This window comes from Buteo buteo, chromosome 5 (genome assembly GCF_964188355.1).
Source record: "Buteo buteo chromosome 5, bButBut1.hap1.1, whole genome shotgun sequence".
NCBI lineage: Eukaryota > Metazoa > Chordata > Aves > Accipitriformes > Accipitridae > Buteo > Buteo buteo.
In genome coordinates this window covers 4,539,975-4,564,870 of record NC_134175.1, presented here as the reverse complement: position 1 = coordinate 4,564,870, position 24,896 = coordinate 4,539,975, and the positions used below count along the sequence as shown (strand labels likewise).

Here is a 24,896-nt window from a genome sequence, read left to right as displayed (position 1 = left end):
TGTGTTGGAGGAGACGTGTGAAAATACTGAACCAGCCTTTTGGATTGATAGCCTTGAGAGAAGTCCACCAGGAAAACAGAGCTGGCCACCATGAGTACTGTGCGTTTAGAGCCCCAGGGCAGGCAAACCTGCCAGGGTAGTGTGTGACCATGACTGCCTTTTCTTGAAGCCCTGCCAGCTCAGTCCCTGCCTTATAGCACTGCTCCAACACGTGTATCCTTTGGCAAAACCGGCCTGCCCTGCGCTGATCTAGGGTAAATGGGAAAGAAGACGATAACCATTACTACAATTTGTGAAAGGTCATGCGTTGGTTTGGGTTTTTCACCTCCTGCTGTCTCTGCATATAGAGGTAAGCCCAGGTTTCCCCACAGGGACACAATAAAGACCCTCAACTCCTTTCCCTCTGCTAAGCATGTCTGATGACTTTCTACGGCTATTAACCTCTTCAGTGCAAATCAAGGAGATGGGTGGGGATTCTCAAGGGTTAAGTTGCATGTATATCACTGTGGGGAACAGACTCGTAAATTAAACTGGAATCTGTCCTGATGATGCCCTCTCCCCAGATGCAAGCTTGTGGTTTCAGACCTGGTCGGGGGAGTCAGCAGTGCTGCATGCTTTACGTCAGATATGAACAAACCTGGGAGGAGCTGTCCTAGGATGAAGGGCTGCGGGTTGGAAAGATTTTATTAACGATTTGCTGTGAGCAAGAAGAGGGTCAACTGCCTATTTCATTAATTTTTCAGTTCTGCACAGTCTTTTTGTTCCCAATCCCTTTTATTCCCTTTGCTCTTCTCCCCTTTACTGCTCTTTTCCCTCCTCCTTGCATTTCTTTGGTTCTCAAACCCTCCCCCCCGCCTTCCTTTCCTATTCTTAATCCCCATCTCACACGTGCACCCTTCTTCCTTTCCATTTCTCTTCCTCTCTTTAGTTCCCTTGTCCTCCTCCCTGTTCTCCTTTCCCCACCCTCCCTCCATCTCCCAACTCCTCGGGAAGAAGACAATTTGAAGGCTTTCCGCTCTGCTCTCAGCCGAGAGGCTCCTTCCCTCGAGCCAATCAATGGCAGCCTTTCAGCCCCAGTGGGGCTTGGCAAACATTAGATCAATAAGTTATTAGCACCATTCTGTCAGCTGTAATGTGGAGATTGATCGGGGCCGGGGCTCCTGCATGCTGCCTGGCACTTCCCCAGCCTGATAAAGATGACAGATTAAGGGAATAAGAAAAAGGAATTAAGGAGTCTGGCTGTCAAAGCTGTCACGGACTGGAGGAGCACTGTTTTTTTCAGGGGCTGAATGAGTGCAATCGGACATTTAAATGGTGCTAAGGGTACAGCACCACCAGCAGCTCTGTTGGAAATCACTATCTTCACCGTTCACTTTTCTAAAGAAAAGCTGGGAGGCTTGTAGAAGGAGCAGCCAGAGGAGGAGGTGGAGTAGCTGTCCTGGATGTTGGAGGGAACACCAGGTTGCTGGCACAGACCACACGCAGAAGATTCTGCACCTAGGAGCCCACAGGGAAATGCAAGTGCTGTCCCTGCCACATTGCCTTACGCGCCTTTTGGCATGGTGGGATGTTGGGTGGCATTCCCCAGGACTGACGGAGGTATCTGTGTCAGAAGAATAATGCCAGTTTTTATAGCTTTTTATCACAGATATATAAATTGAGGCCAAACAACCTTTGCCCGAGAGGTCTGTGGTCCCTCAAGGAGAACCTGATCCTTATTGGAACTGTGCTTAAGTCTTCTGATTTAACAAGCTTCCCCCTTCTCCTGTCTTACCCACTAGAAAGTGCTCCTTTCTAGAGCTAGAAAGTGAGTCTCCAAAAGGCCTGGACTTCCAGCCCACCCTCCCAGCCTCATTCTTTAAATCTTTTCTGGAAGAGAGTGGAGATTCACAAGTTTGCAATTGCTAAAAAGCCTCTCTGCAGCGTATAAAATTAATTCAGATCTCTCTCTTAAGTGCAGTATATCCTCGCCATGAGTGTTTTTCATACTATGAATATTTACCACCTTTCTATGACTTGGTGCATACTGTAAAAATGAATTTTGTAAGAACATGGGAGACAAGGGGATGCTGGTGCACCTTCTCTAGTAAACAGCCTCATTACAGGCAGGAGGATGGCTCCAGCATGACCTGCACGTCCCTTTGTTTCACTCCTTGGGAACTGAAATACTGGACAGTCCTTTTAGGTGCTCAGCTCCCGCTAGGCAAATCGAGCGAGCACAAGGAGGTGGGAAGCAGCAGGGTACTGTTTGCATGGTAGGAGGAAAGGCAGATGGCCTGGTGGTAAGAGCTGAGAAAGGCGATGCAGGCTGCTCCTCGTGCCTAGGAAGGGATGGTTGATATGTTACGCATTGGGAATCCTTCTACTCAACTACTGTCTTGTTGCGTGCTCCCGCAGCTTTCGTATATGCTGCGGTTAACTCACATTTAGGAAGGAGTTAGTGACACTGGGTCTACCTTTGGGGTGCTACTTTCTGTAGAAAGATCAGTGGGTGATGGTCACTGACTCTTGCCTATCAGAGTCCTTCTCTGCTATTGAGAGGAGTGACTGCGTGACCAGTCTGCCAAAGTTAAGTTCTCTCAAAGTGAGCGGGAAAGAGAAAAGCCTTATCCTCCTTGCTTTGTAGTAAGAGACCATTAGGCTGTCCTATTCCTCTCTCCTTTTTGTTACCTGTTTTTCTTCCTGTTTCCAAGAGCCTCTTGTCACAGAGAACTTGAAGCGTGATGCTTAGGGAACATTTGGAGATGCCTTCTTCTAGGCTAGGGACAGTCCTGAGCCTGCAGTGTCCAGCTCGCTCTGCTGCTTGTACTATTTGTACTGTTAAGACTGGTGCAGCAGCTAGCAAAAGGATGCTTCCTGCCCTGGAGAGCTTGCAGTCTGAATCTAAGTGACAATCAACAAATAGATATAGATGTGGAGACATAAAGGAACAACGAGATAACCCAGTGCAATAGCTGAGGTTTGAAGCCTGGTGCCTGACATGTCCCTAAAGCCATTAAGCTGACCTGCTGGGAGTAGGATGCCACTTTTAGTTTGCAGCTGGTTCAACATCCCCTTTGCAGAGATCCAGCAGTATTTCCCCCTTCCTTGCTAGAACTGACTCTGCCCCGTGAGCTGGCATGCACTTGTATTGTTCTAGGATCCCAAGTCCCAGAAACCCACTGCTTCCCTTCCCCCAGCTTCCCCAATAATTTTTTTTTCCCCATTCTTGTTGCCCTCAGTGAAATTATGGCCCGTTATTCCCATGACCTTGTGCTTCACTCTCCCTTTGTTCCATTGATTCCTGCTGGCAAGGGATGGGGCCGATGTGCAGCCAGATTCCACGCTGCTGTGTGCAGCCTACTGCGTGGCCCCTCGTCCGCCAGCCTTTGTTGAGAGCAGCTCTGGGCCTGCTGGGACTCGGCAAGCTGGTGCAGCTTCTTACAAAGGCACAAGCCCATCACTGGGGAAGTAAGTCTCCAGGGTCCCTGCAAACCTGTCACGTTCGGCACAGGAACAGACCGAGCGGCAGGGCTGGAGCACCAGAGTTGTTTGAGCAGAGCAGCTCCTCTGGTGGTAGCCTGTTTGTGCCAAAGGAAAGGGGAGAGCTGAATAAACTGAGATGCTGCCAAGACATTTCAGACTGGTCAGTGGGAATTGTCATCTCCAGGGTTTAAGTTTGATGGCGGAGTTAAGAGCAAGGGAGGATGTTTTCCTCCTGTTTTCCTCCTCTTAAAATAATGTGAAAGGAGGTGAAAAAAGAACTCTCTTCTCGTTAGATGTTGGCTATCTGAGCCTGGGTGATTTCCCATGTAAGTTGGCTCAATTCTTTGTTTATTCAGGACTTCTGGGTCCAAGAAGCTTTCAGAGCAAAACCAATGATATGGATAGGGAGCGTGAGATAGGTCTTGATCTCTTCCCCTTGTTCTGTAGCATAACACAGCGCAGAAAAACTTGGTGCGGTCCTCAGCCGTAATTGGGAGTCTCTCTCTAGTCCACCCATTTAACAACACTGGGAGGGCAAAAATTTTGTGACTACCTCACGATTGTTCATTTCCCTTCTCCAGGTCAAACCCTGTGCTTAGTCACTGGGACATGGGCTCGGTTCTCACCCTGCCGTTGATGCGGGTCTGTCCTTGGTGCAACGTCTCTGCTACAGATTCCCTCGTAAAGAGTGGAGATAAAGTCCCTCCCTCTTTGGGGAAGCCTAGAGATAGGTTTTTCTAATCTTCCCAGCTGACTTAGGCTCTCAAGTCCTCTCTTCAAAGCTGATAATGAGGCTTGGGATTGTTAGAGGTGTTGGTGAACATGACTGTTAAGTCACCCAGCTCTGCTGGGTGCTGGGAGGCTGAGGATTAGAGGCAGTGCAGCGGTGCAAAGCACCGTTACTTCCAGGTGATGCTTACACCCATGGCCTCTAATCAGTGTGTCTCAGGTCCAAAGAGGGCTGTGATTAGGTAAAACCCACATTGCCCAAGCTTCTACACAAGCTCGTTTTATGGTATCACACCCACATCCTTTCTCTTTATGGTTGCAAAGTCATCGGGTGATACTTCTGTATGGAGGCAGAAGTGCTGTCCTCCTCCAGCTGACCTACTTTCCTGGCCTGTCTCTTCATGTTTCACTGTAGAAATGCGGCAGGTGAGTGCTGGACTTTGTCTTCCCATGAAAGGGGGAGAAAAAAACCACTTTGATTTCTAGATCTTTGGGGAAAATATTTGACTTTGTTTCCAAAAACCTCTCTGGATCACTTTCTGCGCTGCCTTGTCAGACTAGCAGGAGCCTTGAATGTAACGCAGGATCTGGGGACCCGGATGGGGAGACCTGGGGGGGTGGGGGTTGTGTGGTCAGGGCTGTGTTGCGCTGGTGGCATTAAGTGATCAGTATGCTCGGGGCTTCCTCTAGCACTCCTGACTTGTATTATTGCCTGGCCTGTCTTCATAACATTACAGTTCTACTGATAATGTCTTTCATTTTCAGCTTTAATATTAAAAAACTGCCCTGATTTGGCTTCTTTCAACTGAAATGCTTTGTAGACGGCAGGAAAGAGGAGGCAAAAGCAGGGATTTGGGGAACAAAAAAAAAAGAAGAAAACCAAAAAGCCCCCCCCGAACCATCCCTCCCCATCCTCTGTCTAAGGTGGAGTGTTGTCTTCTGCAGGTTCATGGGCTGAGCAAACAGCTATCATTTGGCTTTTTGGTCAATCCGTAGCAATGTACTTTAAATGCACAACCTGTCTTTGTGAGGGTGGTAAGACATCCAGAAGCTACACTGCCAACTCATTTGCAAAACATATTTGGTTTTGCTGCTGCTGCAGTCAGGGGGAGATGGACTGTGGATGCTCCCATCCCGTTGCCTTCAACCACTGTCCTGGCTCTGTGTGTGTGAGTGCAAAGAATGTTTGGATGGATGGCATGTGGACATAAAGGGATGACTTTAGAGTATAGGGTCCTGTAAAAGGGCGCAGGTTTAGCAGGTGTAAGTGGTATGACAAAGCTGTGCATATGGCTGAAGCTGTAAAGAGGAAAGAATTGGTGCTGTAATACAAATACATCGTTGTTTAGGTTCTACCCCAGAATCTGTGAGTTTACTAAGTAACTAATGAAAACGTGACCTGCCTCTTCCCTGCTTTGCAGCTAAGAAAGCTAAGAGAGGGGTATGACTTCTTAAAACACTGGGCTGGAATTCGAAAGGTTGCGGTTCAGTCTTGTGCTCTGCTACTGACTCAGTAAATTTGGGGCAGATTGTTAGATCTTTGTGCCTCCATACTGGCTACTGATGATAATTATTCTTTTTTCCTTGCTCACTGTATATCTTGTTGATTTAGATCCCACACTTCTGGGGACCGAGGCAGTCTCTGACACATGCCAGGACTTTGCCTTAAATGAAGAAGAAAAAAAAAAAAAAGGAAAATTTTCATTCTGTGATCTAACTGACTGCCATAAAAACTGCTGGGGGGCAACCTAAATACAAACTCAGTGTGTGGGATTTGGTGCTTTGGTACAACGTGAACCTGAGATGCTGGAAGGAAAATGCTGCAGATCATCCTAGAGATTAATACGTTCATGTGGGATCTCTCTGGAGGGCCAAGTTCAAATCTCGACTGCAAGACATCCAGGACCTTTCCCTGTGGCACGCCGCCGACGGCAGACTGTTCCACCCGACTGTTCACGCAGCCGCCAGCTCGCTTGCGTGTGTGCCGAGAAGTGGGTGGGCAGTTTTGGAGACTGGGGGGGGCCTGGGTCTGGTGGAGTTGGTGCTGCTTCAGAGTTAACTGCACGATCTCGGTCTTCCCCTGCACAAATGCAGCTGGCTGGGAGGGAGATGGGACTTGCAACCTGTCCTGCTGACGTGTCTGGGAATAGCAGGGCATGGCGCTAGTCAGAGCGAATGTCTGCTGGCAGATGGGCGCACGGGGGTGGGAGTGGAATAGCAAGAGAGAAAGAGTGATGGGAGGGTAATGAGGTGCCTTGGCAGAGTTGTGAAATGAAGGAATCTTTACTGCTCATATTCTAACTGCTGTCGCATGTAACTGGTGCTTCTGTCACCAGTTCTTCCATGGAGTCTCTTCTGCCCGAAGTACATAAGAACAAGCCCCGTTGGGTTTTGCTGCCTCCTGTCCAGGCTGGGAGGGGAGAGCAGAGCGACGGGACTTTTGTTGTTTCAAAGCCACAAATCCCGGATGAGAACGCTTCTGAGGAGGATATATGATCTTGGCCTCCAGCGCTGAGGGTTTGCAGCATCAGACTAACATTTCCAGGAAAATCAACATGAAGAATGAAGCGTTCTGTGGGGAGGGAGCTTGTGACTCTATTTGTGCTGTGTGGCCAGGTACTTCCTAGCTTCGACGGTGGCTTGGCAAGCTAATGCTGTCTGTGGTTTTGGAGAAGTTACTTAAAGGGTAAACTGAGGCAGGAGGATTGATAAAATTCAAATTATATTGAAGGGCTGATTCAACACCTGGGATATGAAGTGCTGAGAAAACTGAAGTGCTGCCGTCACTGGCTGACTCTATCCTTTCCCATCTGCTTTCCAATTGCCACTGTTTCATTGTATTTACTTTGCTTTTGGTTATGGATGGTTGCAAGCCTCTGCAGTTGTCTCCGAGTGCCAGTTTTGTTAACAGCCTGGGTGACAGGGTCATGGCAAGATAAGATCGGAGGCAGCTTGTGCTCTTTAAAACCTTGAAATGCCACTTGTAACTTTGCAGAGTTCCAGAATTGCTCTTTGGATAAAGGCATTGCCTGGCAGGCTCTGCCCTCGGCACGTTAACTGTCTGCTCTCGGCACTGCTCAGCCTGTGGCAGCCACAGATCTGTGCTCTGGATCTCTTGATAAATACAATGCCAAGGCAGGAACCTGGGCTCGCTTAGCTGAATTCAAAGTAACGTGGAGTGATTCTGAGTATGAGGGACAGTCGCTTGGCTTAAAATGTCCCCTGGAACATAAATAATTTTGTTGTTCTTATAAATAGCACCAAGGGGCTTTGTAACCTTTCTTAACCAACACACTTTGGGCAAATTGCAGAAGCTTTGCATGCATGTTGATTCACAGGCAGATGCAACGTATACTCACTCAAATATGGTGCTTGTTTGTGAGATTTTTTTTTTTCTTTTAAGATGCTGCATCTTTAACAAGCCCTTGATAGATGAGAATTTGATGCTTGCAGTGACAAACAGTCTCTTCCTTCCTGCCCATATGCAACATCATGCTTTCAGTTTCCCCAGCATTATTATGGGAGGATATTGATTTTAAATCTGTTCGGGGACGCTGTAATTGTATATTAGATATTTTGTGTTGGTTTGTAGGGCTGCAGTAATGCAAAAGGCTTGAGTGTTTCCGTACAATCTAGAGGGGGAAGATTGCTAAGGACCTTGAGGTTTTGAAGGAGGAGGGGGGGGAAGGGGGGGGGAAGAGAGAGATTGAGAGAGAGAGAGAGAGATACTGTGGTAGGAAGATTCAGAGATCTGTTGTGCTTTTTTTTTGTGTGTGTTGTTTTTTTCCTCCCCTTTCTCTCCCCCAGTTGCTTTGCATCAGGGCATGAAAGGAGTGGAAACACCAGGGGGACAAAAGGCAACAGAACAAATGATGAAACTCAGTAAGGAAATCAACTGGATTCAGAATTTATAGCTTTAAAACGTTGCATTGATCAGTGTGTGAATAGTCATTATGTGCTTTTGGACTGCGTGATTAGGAAAGCAGATCAAGGCTCTCAAGATGATGATTTTTCTTACTTTCATTTTTTTTCCTCTGCTTGTAATATATGTGTGCGTGTGTGTGTCTGTGTGTGTGAGAGAGAGAAGCAAAATACCAAAGTCTCTCTGGTTGCTTCTGCAAAGAGGAAAGTACAACCTTATCTGATACTCAGGTTTCTCATCTCTCTTCTAGATGAAATTTTAGGCAAGAGAAGAGTATGTTCTCCCAACAGCAGCAGTGAGTGTCCTTTAGAAAGCAAGAAAGCCAGAAGTGAGTCCCCAAAGGGTAAGTGCTGCTTCTCCCTCCCCCATCCCCTTCCCCTTTCTTCTCCTTTCTTAAGAGTGGAACTTAATTGAAATTAAGGAGGGAGGGAAGGGAGGGTTGCAAGAGGCTGTGGTGTGGGAGCTGTTAAGTATCCGGCACTGAGGGTGCATGAAGGAGGCTACCAGTGCACCGTGCTTTCTTTATCTAATCGGAGGGAAGCTTGCAGCGTGAGAAGGGGATTGCCTCTTAATTAGAATAATTGCTTTATGATTAAAAAAGGCAAGCTGCAGCTTTTGAGGTGGATTTTAGGGGTGTTTCTACTTTTCAGGCAGAATGTCTTGATTACATGTTTAATATAAAAGATACACACAGGCTTATCATGCTGGCATCTGTTCCTTTAAAGGGAAAAAAAGGAGCCTAGCAGGGAGAAGAGGGCTGCCTAGTTCTTTCTTATGCATTTATGGCACTGTTCCTATAGAGATGGAATCTGCAGAAGGTTTCTCTTTATAGGGATTTTTTTTTTTTTAATCTCCTGATTTGTCTTAAGGTTCTTTCCTATAAACATGATTTTTAAACTTTCTTTATGACTGGCAAAGTGGAATGGGTAATGGAGCCTGCAGTTAATGAGTTTGTCTCAAGGTTGCTTAAATGAGGTTTTGCAGGCCGTTCACTTAAAGGCTTTGTTGTTAAGTTCAAACTAATTAGCTGTCAGTAATACCCATCTTGATCACTGTGCCTAACTGCAGTCTTTGGCCACTAAAAAAAATAAAAAAATAAAAGCAGACTAGCTGTCTGAAGCTAGATCCTGTTTCATGGGTTTGGAGTCCAGCAGCTGAGACTCTCCAAGGTGTATATTCTCAATAACCAATTCAGGGAATCTCAAAGGGGACTTTTTGTAGCAGTTTGTCCTGAAGCCTTCTTAAACTACATACCTTATATTATGCTATATGAAGATATATTGTAGGGACCTGTACTGCATCCTAATTTCACGTAATGTTCCTGTATATTGTCTCTTCTTGACTCCTTGTCCCCAAATTATGATCTGAAAGGCAGCATACTGAGAGGATGTTGAATGCTAGTGTCGCTTAATATATAATATTGCTAACACTACCCAAGAACATACTAAATCTTTTCTTTCGTGTAACCTTCTCCTGCCTGTTAACTCTTTAATACAAGTAGAAGTGCTTTAGCTTTTTACTGGGCTTTTCTGACAGGTATAAAGAGGAACCCTATATACTGCTACTCTTTACCTGTTTTCCTTGATTATTTTTTTTTTTTCATCTGCCCTATTCCTGTTATCCTTGAAATGCTTCTAGTAGATGTGCGCAGGTAAGTTCCAGCAGGATGCTTCTGTAGATTCTGGAATGCGTTTGTTATATAGGGGCATGAGACTCCTGTAACACACTTGATACACCTGCTGTCATCTTAGCTGTTTCTGCTGAGTCTGTATCCTTTGTAATTCCAAGACAGTGCATGCTTAGGAACTGAATCCAGGTAGCAGCAACCTATGTGGCCTGGCTGAGAATGGGCTAAACTTTAATCAAGCCATCTGAAACCAAACTATTGCATTTGGATTCACCCTAATAAAGTGGCTGAACTTGCACAAATTGATGTTTTTGCCACGGGAGCAGCAGGGTCAAACGATCCCGTTCCGTTTCTTTCCTCTGGCCTTCCCACCATTTTTGTGTAGGTGAGTGGGTTGAGCGCAGTGTGAGGCAGATAAGCAGCCCTTGGCTTTGCCGTATGCACTCGGGGTCTAAATACTGCTTCTTAACTCTGAATGACTCAGGGATTCCCCCAGCTCGTTAAGAGAGGGCTTCCTAGGAAGCCCTGAATAAAAGCAAACTTTCATTTTCTACTCCCACTTTTTTCTCAGAAAGCCTTCCCTGCCCTTTAAAAGAGTGTGCAACAGAATGGAAATTCTGAGCTGGGCCTTTTACTAATCTCCCATGTTACCTGATATTTATTATATTAGATCATTGGGGAACCCCTGTTCTCTCCAACGTGGTGGCAAGCATTTTAAGCCTAGGCTGTGCTTACCGTCAGAATAGCGAGGGGCTGAATAGGGGCAGAGACTTTGGTGCTTTGGGGGCCTTTATCTATGAAAAAGGGGTCAAAGTAGGGGCTATAGCCAGTGTTTCTGTGTCTTAAGCCCCAAACAGCGAGAGCACCTTGCGGCTGAGAATTCCCAGGAGACTTCCCATCCTGCTGGCGGTCAGGCAGTGCTCCGGTGGCATGGGTACCATGGAGGGCTGGGAGAGAAATGATCCCTGTGTTCCCAGCTCTGTACTAAGGAACCGGTTGGAAACAGAAGGATCTGCATTGTGCGACAAGCTATTTTCAAGCACAGTGGACCCTAGTGGCTAGTTACCTGGAATTTGGGAACTGCCGCTGTAGAGTAGTGCTGTAAAGTGTGAGATTGTGCTAGAGCCCCAAGCTTGGCTGGGACCCAGATGCTGTGCGTGCAGTTTGTGATTTAGGAGTTGGAAGGAAAACAAGGACCAATTGGAGTTTCGTAGCCTGTGCAGCCCCACGCTGTCCTCCGGCAGGAGCCAGCTCTGCAGCATCTCCCCGGGACGCAGCCTTCCTTTTTTTTTCTCCAGCCCAGTGGCGTGCCTTGCGCGGGTGCTGGTCCTCTGCCTCTTTGCACTCTCCTGTGGTGGTGCACAGCTCAAGGTGGGGACTGTCCCTCTCCGTTGCACGCTGGCCCTGGTTGCAGCCCTTGCTCAGGGCACAGCTGCATTGTCTCCGAAGCAGCCTTTTGAAGAGGAGAAGTGACCCCGTGCCCGCGGCACATCTCGTGCTGCTGTGGCTGTGCCTGACAAGGCAAGGAGAACAGAGGCAGCCAAGTAAATCACTCCTTTTCTCTGACTGAGTGAAAAAACACCTGTAGGGCTGGAAACCCTTCCAGCGGGGAAGCAGTAACCTTCCCTTCCCCCCTCCCCAATGCTCACAGTGTTCACACCGGAGATCAAAAGAGAGCCCTATCTCAGTGGAAACAGGGCCGCGCCAGCACTGCTGTCAAACAGAGCAGAACGTTCTCGCGTCTAATATGGAAATGCGAGCATATCAGAGGCTCGGAGCGAGGGCTGTGCTGGCAGGTCACGGAGGAAGCTTTCTCCCCGGGAGACAATTCCCCAAGTAAAACCCTCGCTCCTGCGGCAACGGCGTGTCTGGAGATCTGCTTCTCCGATACCTTGAGATATGAAATAAAACTGAACGGTTGCAAAAAGAGAAAATCAGTAAGAGTATTTTGGTTCCTATTTGAACTGCTGAAAAATAAATCTGGTAGAAGCCTCATCATTTGGGAAGATTTGAAACTAGACTGGACCAAGTGCTGGAAAACACACGTAGGGAACAATATTGCACTCACCCCCTGGGGCGGGCTGATGAGCTCATACGCTGCTCCTTCTGCCATTCTCTTTTCTTTGCTATTGTAGATCATTTAAAACAAAACAAAATCTTATTGCATCTTTGGTTAACAAAGCAGACCAGAACTGGAGCTGGACTACAGCTAAGCAATTCAGATCTAGCCTTTGTCAATTTGTTCCTCTTCTTGGGGCGGGGGGGGGGGGGAATATCCATATGTTGATTGATTTGGCAGCGGTCCAATTAGGCCAAATGAAGAAACAATATTTGGCCCCATTCTTGCTAATAACTTCGCTGCCCCCCCAAACCCACACTGCTGACTATGGTGGGAGTGGGCACGGATCCTCTCTGCCCTGGCAAGCGACAGCTCGGGCAGCAAAGACCCTAAAGCTACTAAGACCTGGCTTTGAACCTGGGGTGAGATGCTTTTGCAACAGGCTCCTTAAGCTTTTACTGTGGTTCAGGAAAGGGAGCCTCGGCCTCTCATGGGTTTGTTGTAGCAAAGGAGAGGAGACGGCCAGGCTGGGTGCTCCTGTCTGGTCTGGGATTGCTTGGGGAGGACGAGCCTTATAAAAGCTTGGTGGAAAGGTTGTGCGGCAATGACGCATCGTTCAGGCTGAACAGAAAACCTGTGTCTTCCAGCAGCCTGCGGCTCCTGCCGTCGGGACCCTGCAGTGTTGGCGTGGGGTGGGAGAGATGGGCTCCCCTTGGCTTGGCAAGCAGGGGGGCGTGCTGGAGAGCGTGAAGGCCCAACAGATGCTTGCCTCGGCTGTGCCTTCCCAGTGACCGTGCCAGGGTCCATTTCACACCTGGCGGCTGGAAGAGATTTGGCGAGATCAGTCTCCCGCATTACCCCCTGGTAATGACAAAAGCAGACAGCAAAGCTTCAGCAAAGCTGGAATTATCGCTGGCTGAGTCATGTGAAATCTTCCAAGTTTTAAGTGTGGAAATCCAGCCTTTCCCTGGACGACTCCTTCCTCTTAGCCTCCCCTTGCCACCCCCATTCTCCCTCCCCTCCTTGCACCTGAAATCTGCTCTGCGGCTGATCGGATAGAGTTTATGGTAATTAAGTGTTATTAAATCCCCCCCTTATTCCTCCCCCCTTCCTTCTCTAATGACACAGCTGTGGGGGGAAAAAAAAATAAATCGGTGTTTTTCTAAATCAGGTCTGTGGCATGCGGCTTTGCTCCTTAGACCTTTGGTTAAGAGCATCAGAAGGGAACTGAAACAGTTGGTGCACTTCTGCGTTCCTGGGGGAGGTGGCAGGAGCGGCAAGAGAGCGGAGGAGGACGCGAGAAGCTGGCCTGCGGAGTGACTTGTCGGGAAGGGGACGTGGAAGGGAATTCTGTCCCCCAGCCCCCTGCTCCTTCCACTGGTGTCTTGCAGGCTTGGGTACCAGAGGCAGGGAGTGGGAGGGAGCAGGCATGGCATGGTTGTCATCTTGTGCAGCCTCCCTCTTTCAGGTCTGGTTTCTAAGCGAGATGCACGCAGTACAGGGTGGGAAGCCAGCTCCTGGTACTAGCTAGCTTGAAGCAGGCCATGAACCTGTGATTTACACAGGAAGCCTGTGGTCCCGGCGACGCAGATACATGACACTGGGGTAGAGATCAGTGGTTGCAGATATGGCCACAAATTGCTATGCTGATTGAGAATCCTTGCTGAGCTGGACGCCTGACCTGAAGTCATTTCCCTTTTGCAGAGGAAGACTGCCTCGGGAGCCAGTGATGCAACCCTTTTTTATTGAAACTTTGTGCGGCTCAGACTTTATTATTATCATTAGCCCTTCCTACTTTTTGGGGAGGAGATGGCTTCATTACAACATGCCACCAAAATCTGAGCCCCTGTGTGCTTGGTTGTGTAACGAGTTTAGTGGCAGACAGCACTTGCCGCTAATGGCCTCTTATTCTGGCCAAGGCAGAAGTGAACCAGTCCCTAAGCTACTGTGGCAGGGCCACGTTTTAGAGGGACTCTTGTCTCTTGGGCTGTATTTGCTTGCCACAGGCTGTCTTGTCTGATAGTCGTCTTAGGGCCCTTTTCTCAGCCGAGAGAGGTGCACAGCTCTTTTCCCAGCAAGATGTCCGGTGCCGGCGTATTTGTCACAGTGCTGATGCTGGTGTAAAGTCAGTGGCCTGTGCTCAGAGCCACCACCTTGAATTTGGAGCCAGTCTGGCAGCAGAGTCACCTGCCCTGAGCCCTGAGGGACTCTGCGAAACGAGGTGGATGAAGGAGCACGAATGTGGGGCACACGGTAGGGTGGTCTTGTCATTCACTGAACGCAGTGGTGGTCTTGTGACTGCAGCATGGGGGGAGCCCTTCCCGCTCCCTCCCTTCCCTTCTCCCTGTTTAGATTGTTACTGGGAGTTCCTCTCCGAGTAATGAAAAGGTTTTGCCTGTGGGGAAGATCCAAGATAAAATAGTGTTAGAGCAGCCACCGCCAAGGCAGAGAAGGTAATTACTCTCCGAGTTCTGCTTACAGTAAACACAAAGCCTCTGTGGTTTTATCTCCCTGATTGTTAGACTGGGTTCCCTACTGCCCAGGGAGCAGGCAGGGCCTTCCTCAAAGCGTCTCCCTCCTGGGCTGTGCAGTCGTTCTGGGAAGACGGAGAGGTAGGCACGTTGGGCGTAATTTTAATGGCCTCGGGGTGCTTAGCCACATGGACAGATCTGAAACAACCCGCTGTTGTGACTTCCCTCCAAGAGCTGGGCAGGTGGACTGTCGTCACTGTCTGTTGTGCGGTTGTCAGCATCACCTACGCTGGGTGCTTGAACATCTCTCGTGTTATTGTGTCCTTGTGGGTGTTCAGGAAGGTGGGGGAAAGAGGTGCGTGTCGGATCAGGTATTAGTCAAAAAAAAAAGAACTCGCGTCCCCTAAGATGAAAGGGTGAGAACTCGGTGAACTGTTTTCATCCTGCCTGCCCTCTTTGCCACCTTGGGGTAGAGAGCTCGTTGGTAATTTTGTGTTATTATAATGCAACGCTTGTTGCTTTAGGGGGAAAAAAAAAGTTGTTAATGAGTTTTTTGGGTGCTGTGGCAATTGGAGCTGTAGACTTTCCTGTATATAAGTGTGCCCGTGTTTGGAGGTTTAGCAGGTTGTAGGTGTGTCTTGACCAGATATAATGGTACCTCTTGGAGCACAAGGGCGGCTGCATTTGGCAGCTTGGTACATCAAGTTCAGTGGGTATACTAGAGAGTTGTGCAAAATTGTGGTAATATCCCTCTACCTCCCTTTTTCTTTCGCACTCTCCCTATACTTATGTGATTTTGCAGTGTATTTCTTTCTGGAAAAAAGACCAAATCTTTCTGCTCTCCAGAAAACTCCCACACGCCTCTGCTTGAGGACTCAGTGACTCAGATGACCCCAGAGGAGCACTATAGACGCATGATGTCAGCACTGAATGAACACGGCACGTTTGAAGAGCAGCAGCAACAACGACTCTACCAGCTGGCCAACAGCATGGCAGTGCCCAGCCATGGAGGTACAGGCTCTTACAAACAGGAGGAGGGACTCGCTTTGCCATTTGGTATAAGTCTTGTAATATGTCCCTAACCCCCGTGTGCACTTGAGGAGGATTTATGGGCTGCAATGTTGCCTGTTTATCGTGCAATGGATACAGGTGGTGCTAAAGAGTATCCTACAGACCGTTTCTCCCACCGTCTCTGTGGGGGCATCTACGCTCAGCCGTCTGTAAATGCTAATACCTTCTGTAGCTGTCTGGGGGGGCTACGCATTTGTTTACCAGAATAGATTAGCTGCACCATCACTACTGTGTGTTTTGCAGTGGTGGTGGTGGGGGGGTCCTTTCCTTCCTTTGTTTCAAGAGCTCATGTCAATCTGAAAATTCAGAATCTGTGGTATGTGTCTTGGGTCGTAGTGTGGAGCAAGGGAAGCGAGTGCTGGCATAACGCAGGGGGGTTGTGAGATGTAGGCAGTGCCAGATGCTCCTGCCATTTAGTGCTGGGATCTGAAACAGCAAGACGTTGTTGCAGGATTTACTTAAGCATTGATAGTGCTAGGTTTAGAAAGTTTCTGCAATAGTTGCTACACGCAGACATAGCATAAATTGGTGTTAAAGACCTTTCACCTTAATGAGAATTAAATGTCTTACGATTTTACGGACAATTAAAATATGCAGATGAAGCTAAGTTGCAATGAAGACAGCTTAGCAGGCAAATGCTGAAGTCACTGGGACAGGTTCATCCATGGTGTCATCTATTGAAAGCAATTATGTTTACATCACTAAGGATTGATCTGGTCCTTCACTTAGCCGAAACCAGATACGCTGTGGAAAAGCGAGGGAAAGGGTTGCTGAAAGGGAGAGAACTTCTTCCATACCCAGTACATGCTCACTTGGTGAGGGCTTCCTCAAAGCATTGCCTTAAGGACCCTGTAGCTTCCAGCACTAATAAATTGTCCCCAGACCTTCCCAGGGTGACGTGGTCCTCTGAGGTTGAGCTGGGCACTGAGGATAACTAAGCCACCCCCCCCCCCCCCCCCCCCGGGTCCTTCTTTATTTAAGGCCTGTTGTGTGCGCTGCAGATTGTGCCTCTGTACCTGCCTGTCTGCTGTTTCTAGGCTTTTAGCAGCACAGAAGTATTTCTGCACCGATATCCACGTTCAAGGGAAGATGCTGCCATTCTGCTCTTTAAAAGGAGGCTGGCGCTTGTACAGTTATGTTAATGCAAGGAGGGGAAAATCGAAAACCTGGTCGTGAAGCAGCTTCCTCATTAAGAGATACCGTTGTCCACTGCTGCTGCTGCCTTGTCCTGGGGCTGGAGCGGTCTCCTGAGGGGGTAAGGGTCCTGCACTACCAGGATCTAATGGGGCCTGCGTGAATTGAAGGATTACCGATAGGTTTTGCCTGGGTTGCGGAGGAAGCTGGTTGTATCCAGCTCAGCTGCAGCATCCTGCGCTGTGCCTAAAGGGGGCACTAGGCAGTTACAGGTCCTGCCCTGGGAACCGCTTGGCAGAGCGTGGGAGCCACAAGCATCCCTCCGCAGGCTAAAGGCCCCTCGGCCCACTTCACCTTCCCTCAGGCAAGCAAAGCCTGCTGGCGCTGGCTCGGCTCCGTCCCGAGTAAAGCCGTGTATTGGACCCGACTCCTCTGATGCAGGAGTGAGGGAAGGAACTCCGCTGTCTGGAGCGGGCAAAGGCGGGGAGATGGAAGAGGTGATGCCGTTCCAGTCTTGGAAGCGGAGGGTTGAAGCGTCACTGAAAAGCAGTGTTACGCAGGAATCCGTAGCCCCTCTGCCGCTTTCTACCCAAGGCGTGGTGTGCTGCCGCGTACCTGCCTGGGTGATCCAGGGGAGGAGCGCGAGCAACATCGGCGAAGCATCCAGCAAGAGCTGGAGCAGAATCTCCAGTCTAGAGTGTGAATCCCCAGAGCTCCTTGTTAGGTTAATGAAGAGGCTGTCTTCTTTTCCACTCTGTTTGATTTGATTGGCTTCTCTGGGGGCAAGAAGGCGATTCCTTGCGCTGTGGAGTAAGGATTTGCTTATCAGCAAAGCCATGGCGTAAACCTGTGCTGAGGCACGCCGTCGTGAATAGGGCACATGCTTCTGGATGTGGTGTTGAGCTGTCCTAGACCTTTACAGAGACGCAGAGCCCCTGCAAGCATGGTACATAGGTACGGGGCAAAGCCATGCACCGTAGGGCTGGAGTTTCCACACGTACACGCAGTGAACACAGGCGTGGTACGCGAGAGGACAGTATATAACGTGGATCACGCACAAAAGGGTAACACATGCAGACACACAGATGCTGAATATTCGACCGTGATGTGCAGGTCTGCGTAGACCGTGTTGAATACAACAGAGCATGGACTCGGCACAAAACGTGTTACGTGTACCGGTATCGTAGCAGACGGTCGTGATAGACCGCTTAACCCGGGCACCGGATGGCTGCTGGACATGCGGAACGTGTACATCCAGGCAGAGTGTGTGCTGCAGAACAGCTGGTATCACCCCCTTCTCCCCCCATGTAATGAGCAAAGTAGCTCATTACATTAAAAGCCTGACGTATTTTTTATGATTATGATTAAATTGTCTCATCAGCATTTGTTAGGTGAGGGGTCACACTGAGGTTTTGGGGTGGGCAGGGGGAGAAAAGGAGTCTGCACAGACTCTCTGGTGTAACATTGACAAGAGAAAACTTCGTGTATTTTGGATTGTCTCCACACCACAGGGCTCTGGTTGGGCTATAAATTATTAGTGCCAGTACAAAGCGCAGTTTATCTGCGGGCTCACATGGAGGCACCAATAACATTAATAATTTAAAAAATGTTAATAATTTAGAAATCTTTTTTTTTTAATTGCTTTTCAACCCCCCTCCTCCGCCCCCATTCTCCCAGTGGCATTCATCCCACATTCTGAATTCAGTCTGTCTGCGTGCCTGGAACCTCCATCCGCCAGCGTCCCACTGTCAATCAATCTGATTTCCCAACTGTCAGAGTGCAGGATTGTAAATAACAGATCCTCGGGGGGGGGGCTTGTGTGAGGGGGTAGGGACGCAGGGGAGGGAAGGAGGGGAGAGAAAGAGGAGAGGAGAGGGTGTGCGTGTGGGGGGTTGTTGCGGTCATTCAGGATCAATGCGGCTTCTGGAATTGGCTGCGTGCCAGACTTCTAAATTACAGGCACTGTGGCAATAAGGAGTGACCTGGGTTTTTCAGATAATTAATTTATAAACATTGAAGGTGCACGGTGCCTGGCTCGCAGAATTCTCTAGGCTTTTTATGTGCGATCTGATGGGGTTTGTTGTTTCACTATTTTGTACGTACTTTTGCAGTTCACAATTGTACGTCATTTTAATGTTTGTCCCCGCAGCTGGGGGCGTGGGGATGGGGATTGTGTGCGCGTGAATGCAGCTAGAAATGTTCAGGTACCAACGTCCTCCTTACTGCCGGCAAAAATAGCAGCTGTATTAGCGTTTCCACTCCCACTTGCAGTCCCACCATGGGACTCCAGCCCCAACCATCATCAAATTATTTGATGAAGCGATTGGTGAAGCTCAAGCTGGGCTGGGCATGTCTTGGGGCTAATAGGAATATGGATGGCTGGGATTTCCAGAACCAAAGGAAAACAGCATGGTGGTATAAAGGAAGGCAAGGAGATGGAAAGTGTGTGGTTACCAGGGTCATGCAACACTCTTATATTAACCTAGCTTTATGATCAGTTGTGGGGGGAGGACTAATATGCCGCTGGATGTGGAGCGGATTGAAATCTCAATATGCGAGTTGATCCTGTCTGGGGTGTGTTCATTAAGATAAATCTTCCTCTCCTCCTCTCCCCAGCTGTGTTTTGGTTTCTTTTTGCAGAGTGGTACACGGCGAGTGTACGAAGGAGGTTTCCTCTAAGTGTGCATCTGTGTGTGTGTGTGTTTCCCGTGTATCATGTGAATGGCAGCAGAGGTTTTGTTGTGGGATATAAGCAAGTTGTGTATAGGGTGTTTTCAAATAGGTGTAGGAACTAAGGGATTTGAGTAGCCTCTGTCAGTGCAGGTGGTACAGGTATCACTAGACCTTCTCGTAGGTCTGTCCAGCTGCATTGTTCCCTGAGAAGGCCAGGGCAGTGGCAAGCCAGCTGTACTTGCACCGCCTGCTCTTCCTTGGAGTACGCTGTGACCCCCGTTAACGTGTGCTTGTGGTGTATCTGGCCGTGCCTGCGTTGCCCGTCGCACGGCACTGGCGTGGGCAGCTTGTCTACGCTGACGCCCACCCTGGAAAGGCTATACGTGTGTACAACTTGTCATTGCACAATCCGCCTGTGTAATAGGTAGAGGGTTCCGCAACGCTAATGCGGCAGTGCAGGTTTAACGAGGGGTGCGTTTCTTTCCGACCTGGAGCCGATGGTCTGATGAAAAGTGTTGTCCCTCAGGCTGGAAGGGGCCCCATTCTGGACCCCGTCCTCATCTGCTCCGTGGCCCAGCCCTTTAGTTCCCCGCAGCAGAGCTGCGCTAGGTGGGGACAGACCTGCCAGGGCCAGCTGTCACCCCTTGCCCAGGTCGGGGGGCTCCTGGTGGGGGTCACCACGCTTAGGAAAACAGCCCTTGGGTGCTCCGCAGTGCTGCGGCCCCACTGCTAGGCTGTACCTGATAGCAGAGATGGGTGCTCCCCGGCCAGGTGAGTGGGGGGGAGGCCGAAGGGGTAGGAGCCACCCGGGGAAACGGCCCCCCATCCCCTGCTTTTGGCAGCAGCGGGAGATGCTGGGGCAGAGCGGGCTTGACAGCGGAAGATGCCGGGCTGTGGTTTGGCAGGAGGAACACCCAAACCAGAGCGCTGCCCGCGGCCAACCCTGCGGCCCCCGGGGTTTTTTTTTTTGGGGGGGGGGACGACACCCTGCGGATGGCCGGGACCGGCTGCTCCCGGCCGGTGGGAGGGACGGGGCTGGTGTCTCGGTAGCAGGTCGGGTCCGCTCCCCTCCCCGCTGGGGAACGGCGGGGCCGGGGCAGGTGCCGGGGCCACCGCCGCTCTCCTGGGGGACCGGGAGGTGCCGCCCCCCGGTGTGCGGGCGAGCCGCGGCCCGGGGCTACGAGCCCGGGGAGGGGGGGGGGGGCAGGCGGGTGGCTCGGGAAAGCCTCCCTCTCCTTTTTGTCTCCCCCCCCCCCCCGCCATCCATCCTTCCCTCCCTTTTTCCCTCCCTCCTTCCCTCCCTCCAACAGGAAGGCAATTAAACAGCAATCCACCCCCTCCCGTAGTTGCACAATTTCCTCCGCTGCCAAACTCCCTTGGCGGCGGAGGCGGATCCCGCTAAGAGCCCGCTCTGCCGGGTGAGTACCCGGGGCAGCCCGGGGCAGGGCGGGGAGGGGGGGGGGAACCGCAGGGCCGGCCGCCTTCCCCCGCCTCCCCGGAGCTTGACAGCTTGCCCGTACGGCGGAGACGGGAGATGGTGGGAGGGGGAGGACGGGAACGACGAGCAGGCTTGTCGCCCGAGGGGCTGCGGGGAGGGACGAGCCGGGGACGGGACGGCAGCAGCCCCGTCGCCCGCGGGGAGCCGGCAGCAGCCCCGGAGCAGCCGGTGCCGCCCGGCGGCTGCAGGCGGGGAGCCCGGAGCAAGTCCCCCCCCCCCCGCCCCGGCGGCGGGGAGGGGTGGGTGGTGGGTGCCTCCGTCCGTCCCTGGGTCCTGGGGGGCGGGGGTGTGGGGAGTCGGGGCCCGGCCCGGGCAGCAGCTCATCCCTTCCCCTCTTCCCCCCCAGATCTCCTCCGGGCGCGGCAAGAGGTGGCGGCGGCGGCGCGCAACCCCGGCGCGATGGAAGCGCACATCCCCTCGGCCAGCAACTCTTCCAGCCAGCGGAGGAAGCAGGGCCTCCCCCAGCACAGGGACACCCACTTCCCCGAGAGGTACCGCGGGGGGGGGGGGGGGGCCGGGGAAGGGGCCGGCTGTGTCTTCACCCACGCCCCGGGGCGGGGTTTGCTCCAGCCGGGGAGTGGGAGGTGGTGGTGGTGGTGGGGGGGGGGCTCTCGGACCGGTGGGCACCCTCAGAGACGGTCTGGAAAGGTGTGTGCGTGGGTGCCGTAAGGGTCCGGGGCAGGGGGTGAGGGTAGCGATGCTCCCGGGGGGTGGGCAGGTCTGATTTGCCCCCGTAAAAGGTGTTAACGTCTCCCCCGGGCGTCGTGCAGGTGCAAAAGCGTGGTTCTGCGTGCGCGCCTGCCACGGGCTGGGGTGTCCGTAGGCAAAGCGGGGGGATTTGTGCTTGTGCACGTTCGCAGCCAGGTGGGAGACTGGCTGGCTGGTGGGAGCCATCCCGATCCTGCCTGGGATCTCCAGAGCAGGTGCTAGACTCTAACCTGTTCTTTGGCACAGAGCAAGTTAAGACGGTCGAGTTTGCGTTTTATAGCATCCCCAGGTAATCAGAGAGAACGAATGCCCTGGGATGGAATAGAAAGAGAAGAAATTTTTAAGGAAGAAGGAGGTATAGCTTGCCTTTTATCACTGATAGGAGTGCTGGAAAGCTGATTTCCCTCCCCCACGCCAGGAAATTCTAGCTCATTTATCTTGCTCTGTGCCATAAGCCATTCCCTCTGCAATCAAGAACTTCAGAAGGAAATTAAATTAAAGCTGCGTGCGTTTTTGACAAGGATAGCAGAGGCGGGAGAGGGCTTGGCAGCCACGGGGATGCAAAGGCTTTGGGTATCACGGGTCAAACCGTGAAAGGGTCTAGTATCTAGACTTTCTTGGCTTTCATCTTGGGGTGGGGACAGGCAGCAGGGCTGCAATATTAGTTCTAGAGCATGCATATGTATGTGTTGAGTTCAAAGTCCCCCCCCCCCCCCCCCATTTATAGCCTTGGAGATCCTGTCTGTTTTCCCTTCTTTCTGACCAGTGGGTTTGCAATGTGTAGGGGCTGGGCAGACCTGGTAAACCTTTCTCCTACAGGGTGTACTTTGGCTAACCCACCTAATAAAATCCAGCCCAGTCCATGTGGATTGTAGGCAGACCTGTGAGGAATGCAGAGATAGACGAGTTTCAGTGCATCCAGTCATCAGGAAAATTTTTCCAGCTATGTGTGGCCTGGAGAAGTGCCAGGCCAGCCGGAGGCCTGGCTGAAAAGGCACGTACGGAAGGGTGGAGGTTGCTTCTGGGGAGGTGCTGCACGTGGGAGGGGCAAATTGAAAATGAATTAGATATGTATCAAATCCAGAGGTACTTGCCACTGCCAGGCAGGTGTTCTACCTACTGGGGCTGGGCTAGGCCAAGAAGCGTTAAATCGTTTGGGAAGAGGGTGTTATCTGGCAGTTTAAGGAGAGGACTGGAGTTGGGGCCAGTGTTCCTCCCCAGTTATGGGAGGGAGAGAGAGAAGTTACTTGCTAGGTCAGGGGATAGAGACTGAAGACCAGGAGTTAACGGTTGGAGAAGACCACTAACTTCTCATCTCTGTTCAGTTCTCCAAGTAGCCCTGCCGAGAGTTGCATTGGCATCAGTGAGAGGGAAATCCAGCTGAGATGAGGTGGGGGAAAGGAACACACAGGGCCACAACCTGCCTTTGATGTTGAGAGAAATACCTGTGGGACCTTGGATTGAGTTTGCAGGAGTCACTCTGTGTCTCAGTTTCCCCTGCTGCACAGTGACAGTGGTTCTCATTTTGAAAGCAGGTTGCACTTCACGTTTGGGAAAGCCTTTGAGAACCTCGGTTCAAAGAGCAGTATAACGTGGCATGTTGCGTGGAGCAAGGGTATTTGCACCTGCTTGTAAAGGTCTAGTTATTTGCCTATAAGCAGGACCAGCCTGTGGTTGTGTTGGTGGGAACAAAACAAAGAAGCTGTCTTTTTCTCTGCGCTATATGCTCTGGAGCCTTGTTTCTGTCCAAGAGTTTGCAGACTGAAACATGGCTCATAGCACATTATCAGCTCTGGTTTTGTTTTCCCGCACTGCTCCCATGTCAGACCGTAGGTACAGGACCTGCTCTAAATGCCTGGGCACACTAGTTCTCCAAGGAGCTTTCAGACAGACCACGTGAAACATCACTGTGGTGGGCCTGGCTGGGCACGTCCCGTGCTTCCTTCTTCCACCATGCCAAGGCATGGTAGACCAGACTGCCTGCTTTTTCTGCAGCTATCTGCTTCCCCAAGGAGGGTGTGATGTGGCCCTGTGTGGCCTGCCTCCTTGGCCAGGCTCTCAGGTGTGATAATCCTCAGTTAGCAGAGCTGGGGAGTCCTGCTGGGAAAAGGGGAAGCTACAACTATGCCCCATAGTCATGACTTGGTAAGTCTGCTTGACATTAGTTCACACGATCGTTATTTTTTCCTTAGAGGTCTGCAGCCACCTGAGTGTCACTAAAGGTCAGCATGTATCACTCTGCTCCCACTCAGAAATGGCCTGGTTGGAGCTGTCACGTGCAAACCGTTTCTTGCTGTTTTGCCAAAGCACCGCAGACATTTTTAGGTATGCCAGGAGAAGCGGTGGCCATGTATTGTAAAGCAGTAAAGCGCTGTATGGGTTAATTTCTCCCTTCCGTTCTCCCTGTTGCTGTTAGCCTTGGGTTTTGTACTTGGCTGCCATGGTCTTTGTCAACAGGGTAAATCAAAGCAGCCTCTGTGCACCTTCATAATAAAGGTATAGAAATTTTAAAAGGTTCAGGTAGGCACTGACAGAGGAGAAGGCAATGGAGAAAGCTGGCTCACGTACATAGGCAAACTGTAGGTAGATTTACGGCATCTCCTCTCCCAGGAGCAGAAGTAATAACGCATGATGCAGGGGGATGTGAACTGTTTGGCATGGTGTTAAAATTCCATTTCAGCTTCCTATCGGGAGATCTGTGGGGATCAGGTCAGCTCTCAAGTGCAGCAGCTTTGTGGGCAAGAATAATTAGCCACCCCAGACTTCGGCCATTAAGTCTGGCAAAGCAAGGGGGAAAAACCCATAGTGGTGACCCAGTTTTATTTATCAGGGCAGTGCTGCTGTTTTTGCAAGGACAGGAATGCAGAGACCTTTGCCTGCTAGTGGGAGTTATATATACAGTTTTCCAGTTCTCAGGTGTGAAAAGGTGGGTGGTGAGTCTGAGCTAGGGAATACTTGGGAAGATAGGTGTGTTCAGACATTTGTCAACTAATTAGCATACATCTTTGCTGGTCAGAAACAGGCTGGTATATCTAATGATACTAACCACAAGGCAGGCGGGTGGGTACTGGCTCTGAAGGGGATAATATACACGTGTGCACGCAGACACCCTGAATAAGGATTTTCTTGGACCAGGTTCCAAGGTCCTTTTAGCAGAGTAGTGGTCCCTTCACCTCTTTGCTCCAGCTTCCTCATCTGTTGAAAAGAGTTAGTAGAAGTGGTATGTCTTGCCAAAAGTAGACTCAGGCTGCAGGCTTGAGAATCCATTTGGTTTCATGGTTTTGGTTTCCTAGATCCTTCTCTACATTGATTCAGACTTGGATTATAGAGCGCCAGGACCTGGTGGTTTGTTTGGAAAGATGCTTGAGTTCAGTGTTATAAAAAGACTTGGAAGAGGAAAGGGTACAACTAGAAGGTGTCATTGTAACTACTCCAGCCTGGAGTACTTCCCATCTCCAAACTGCTGTGTCTCCTGCAAAAGTAGCAGGTGGCTGTGCCCTGCAGAGATGCAGAGTCGCTTGGATCCTACTGCTTGGATC

The 24,896-nt window shown here is 50.5% G+C and overlaps 1 protein-coding gene across 6 annotated transcripts in view; it reads left to right on the top strand.

Annotated features, from left to right (window-relative positions):
* Positions 1-24,896, top strand: part of SAMD11 (sterile alpha motif domain containing 11) — a 123,861-nt gene that overhangs the window by 77,006 nt on the left and 21,959 nt on the right. For all 6 annotated transcript variants that reach the window (XR_012650329.1, XM_075027292.1, XM_075027293.1 and 3 more), the window contains 3 exons: positions 8,367-8,459; positions 15,120-15,284; positions 20,996-21,140. Coding sequence is in view for 5 of the 6 variants with exons in the window: in XM_075027292.1 (XP_074883393.1) it covers positions 8,367-8,459; positions 15,120-15,284; positions 20,996-21,140 (403 nt within the window). In the remaining variant the exon portion in view is untranslated. The remainder of the gene's footprint in view (positions 1-8,366; positions 8,460-15,119; positions 15,285-20,995; positions 21,141-24,896) is intronic.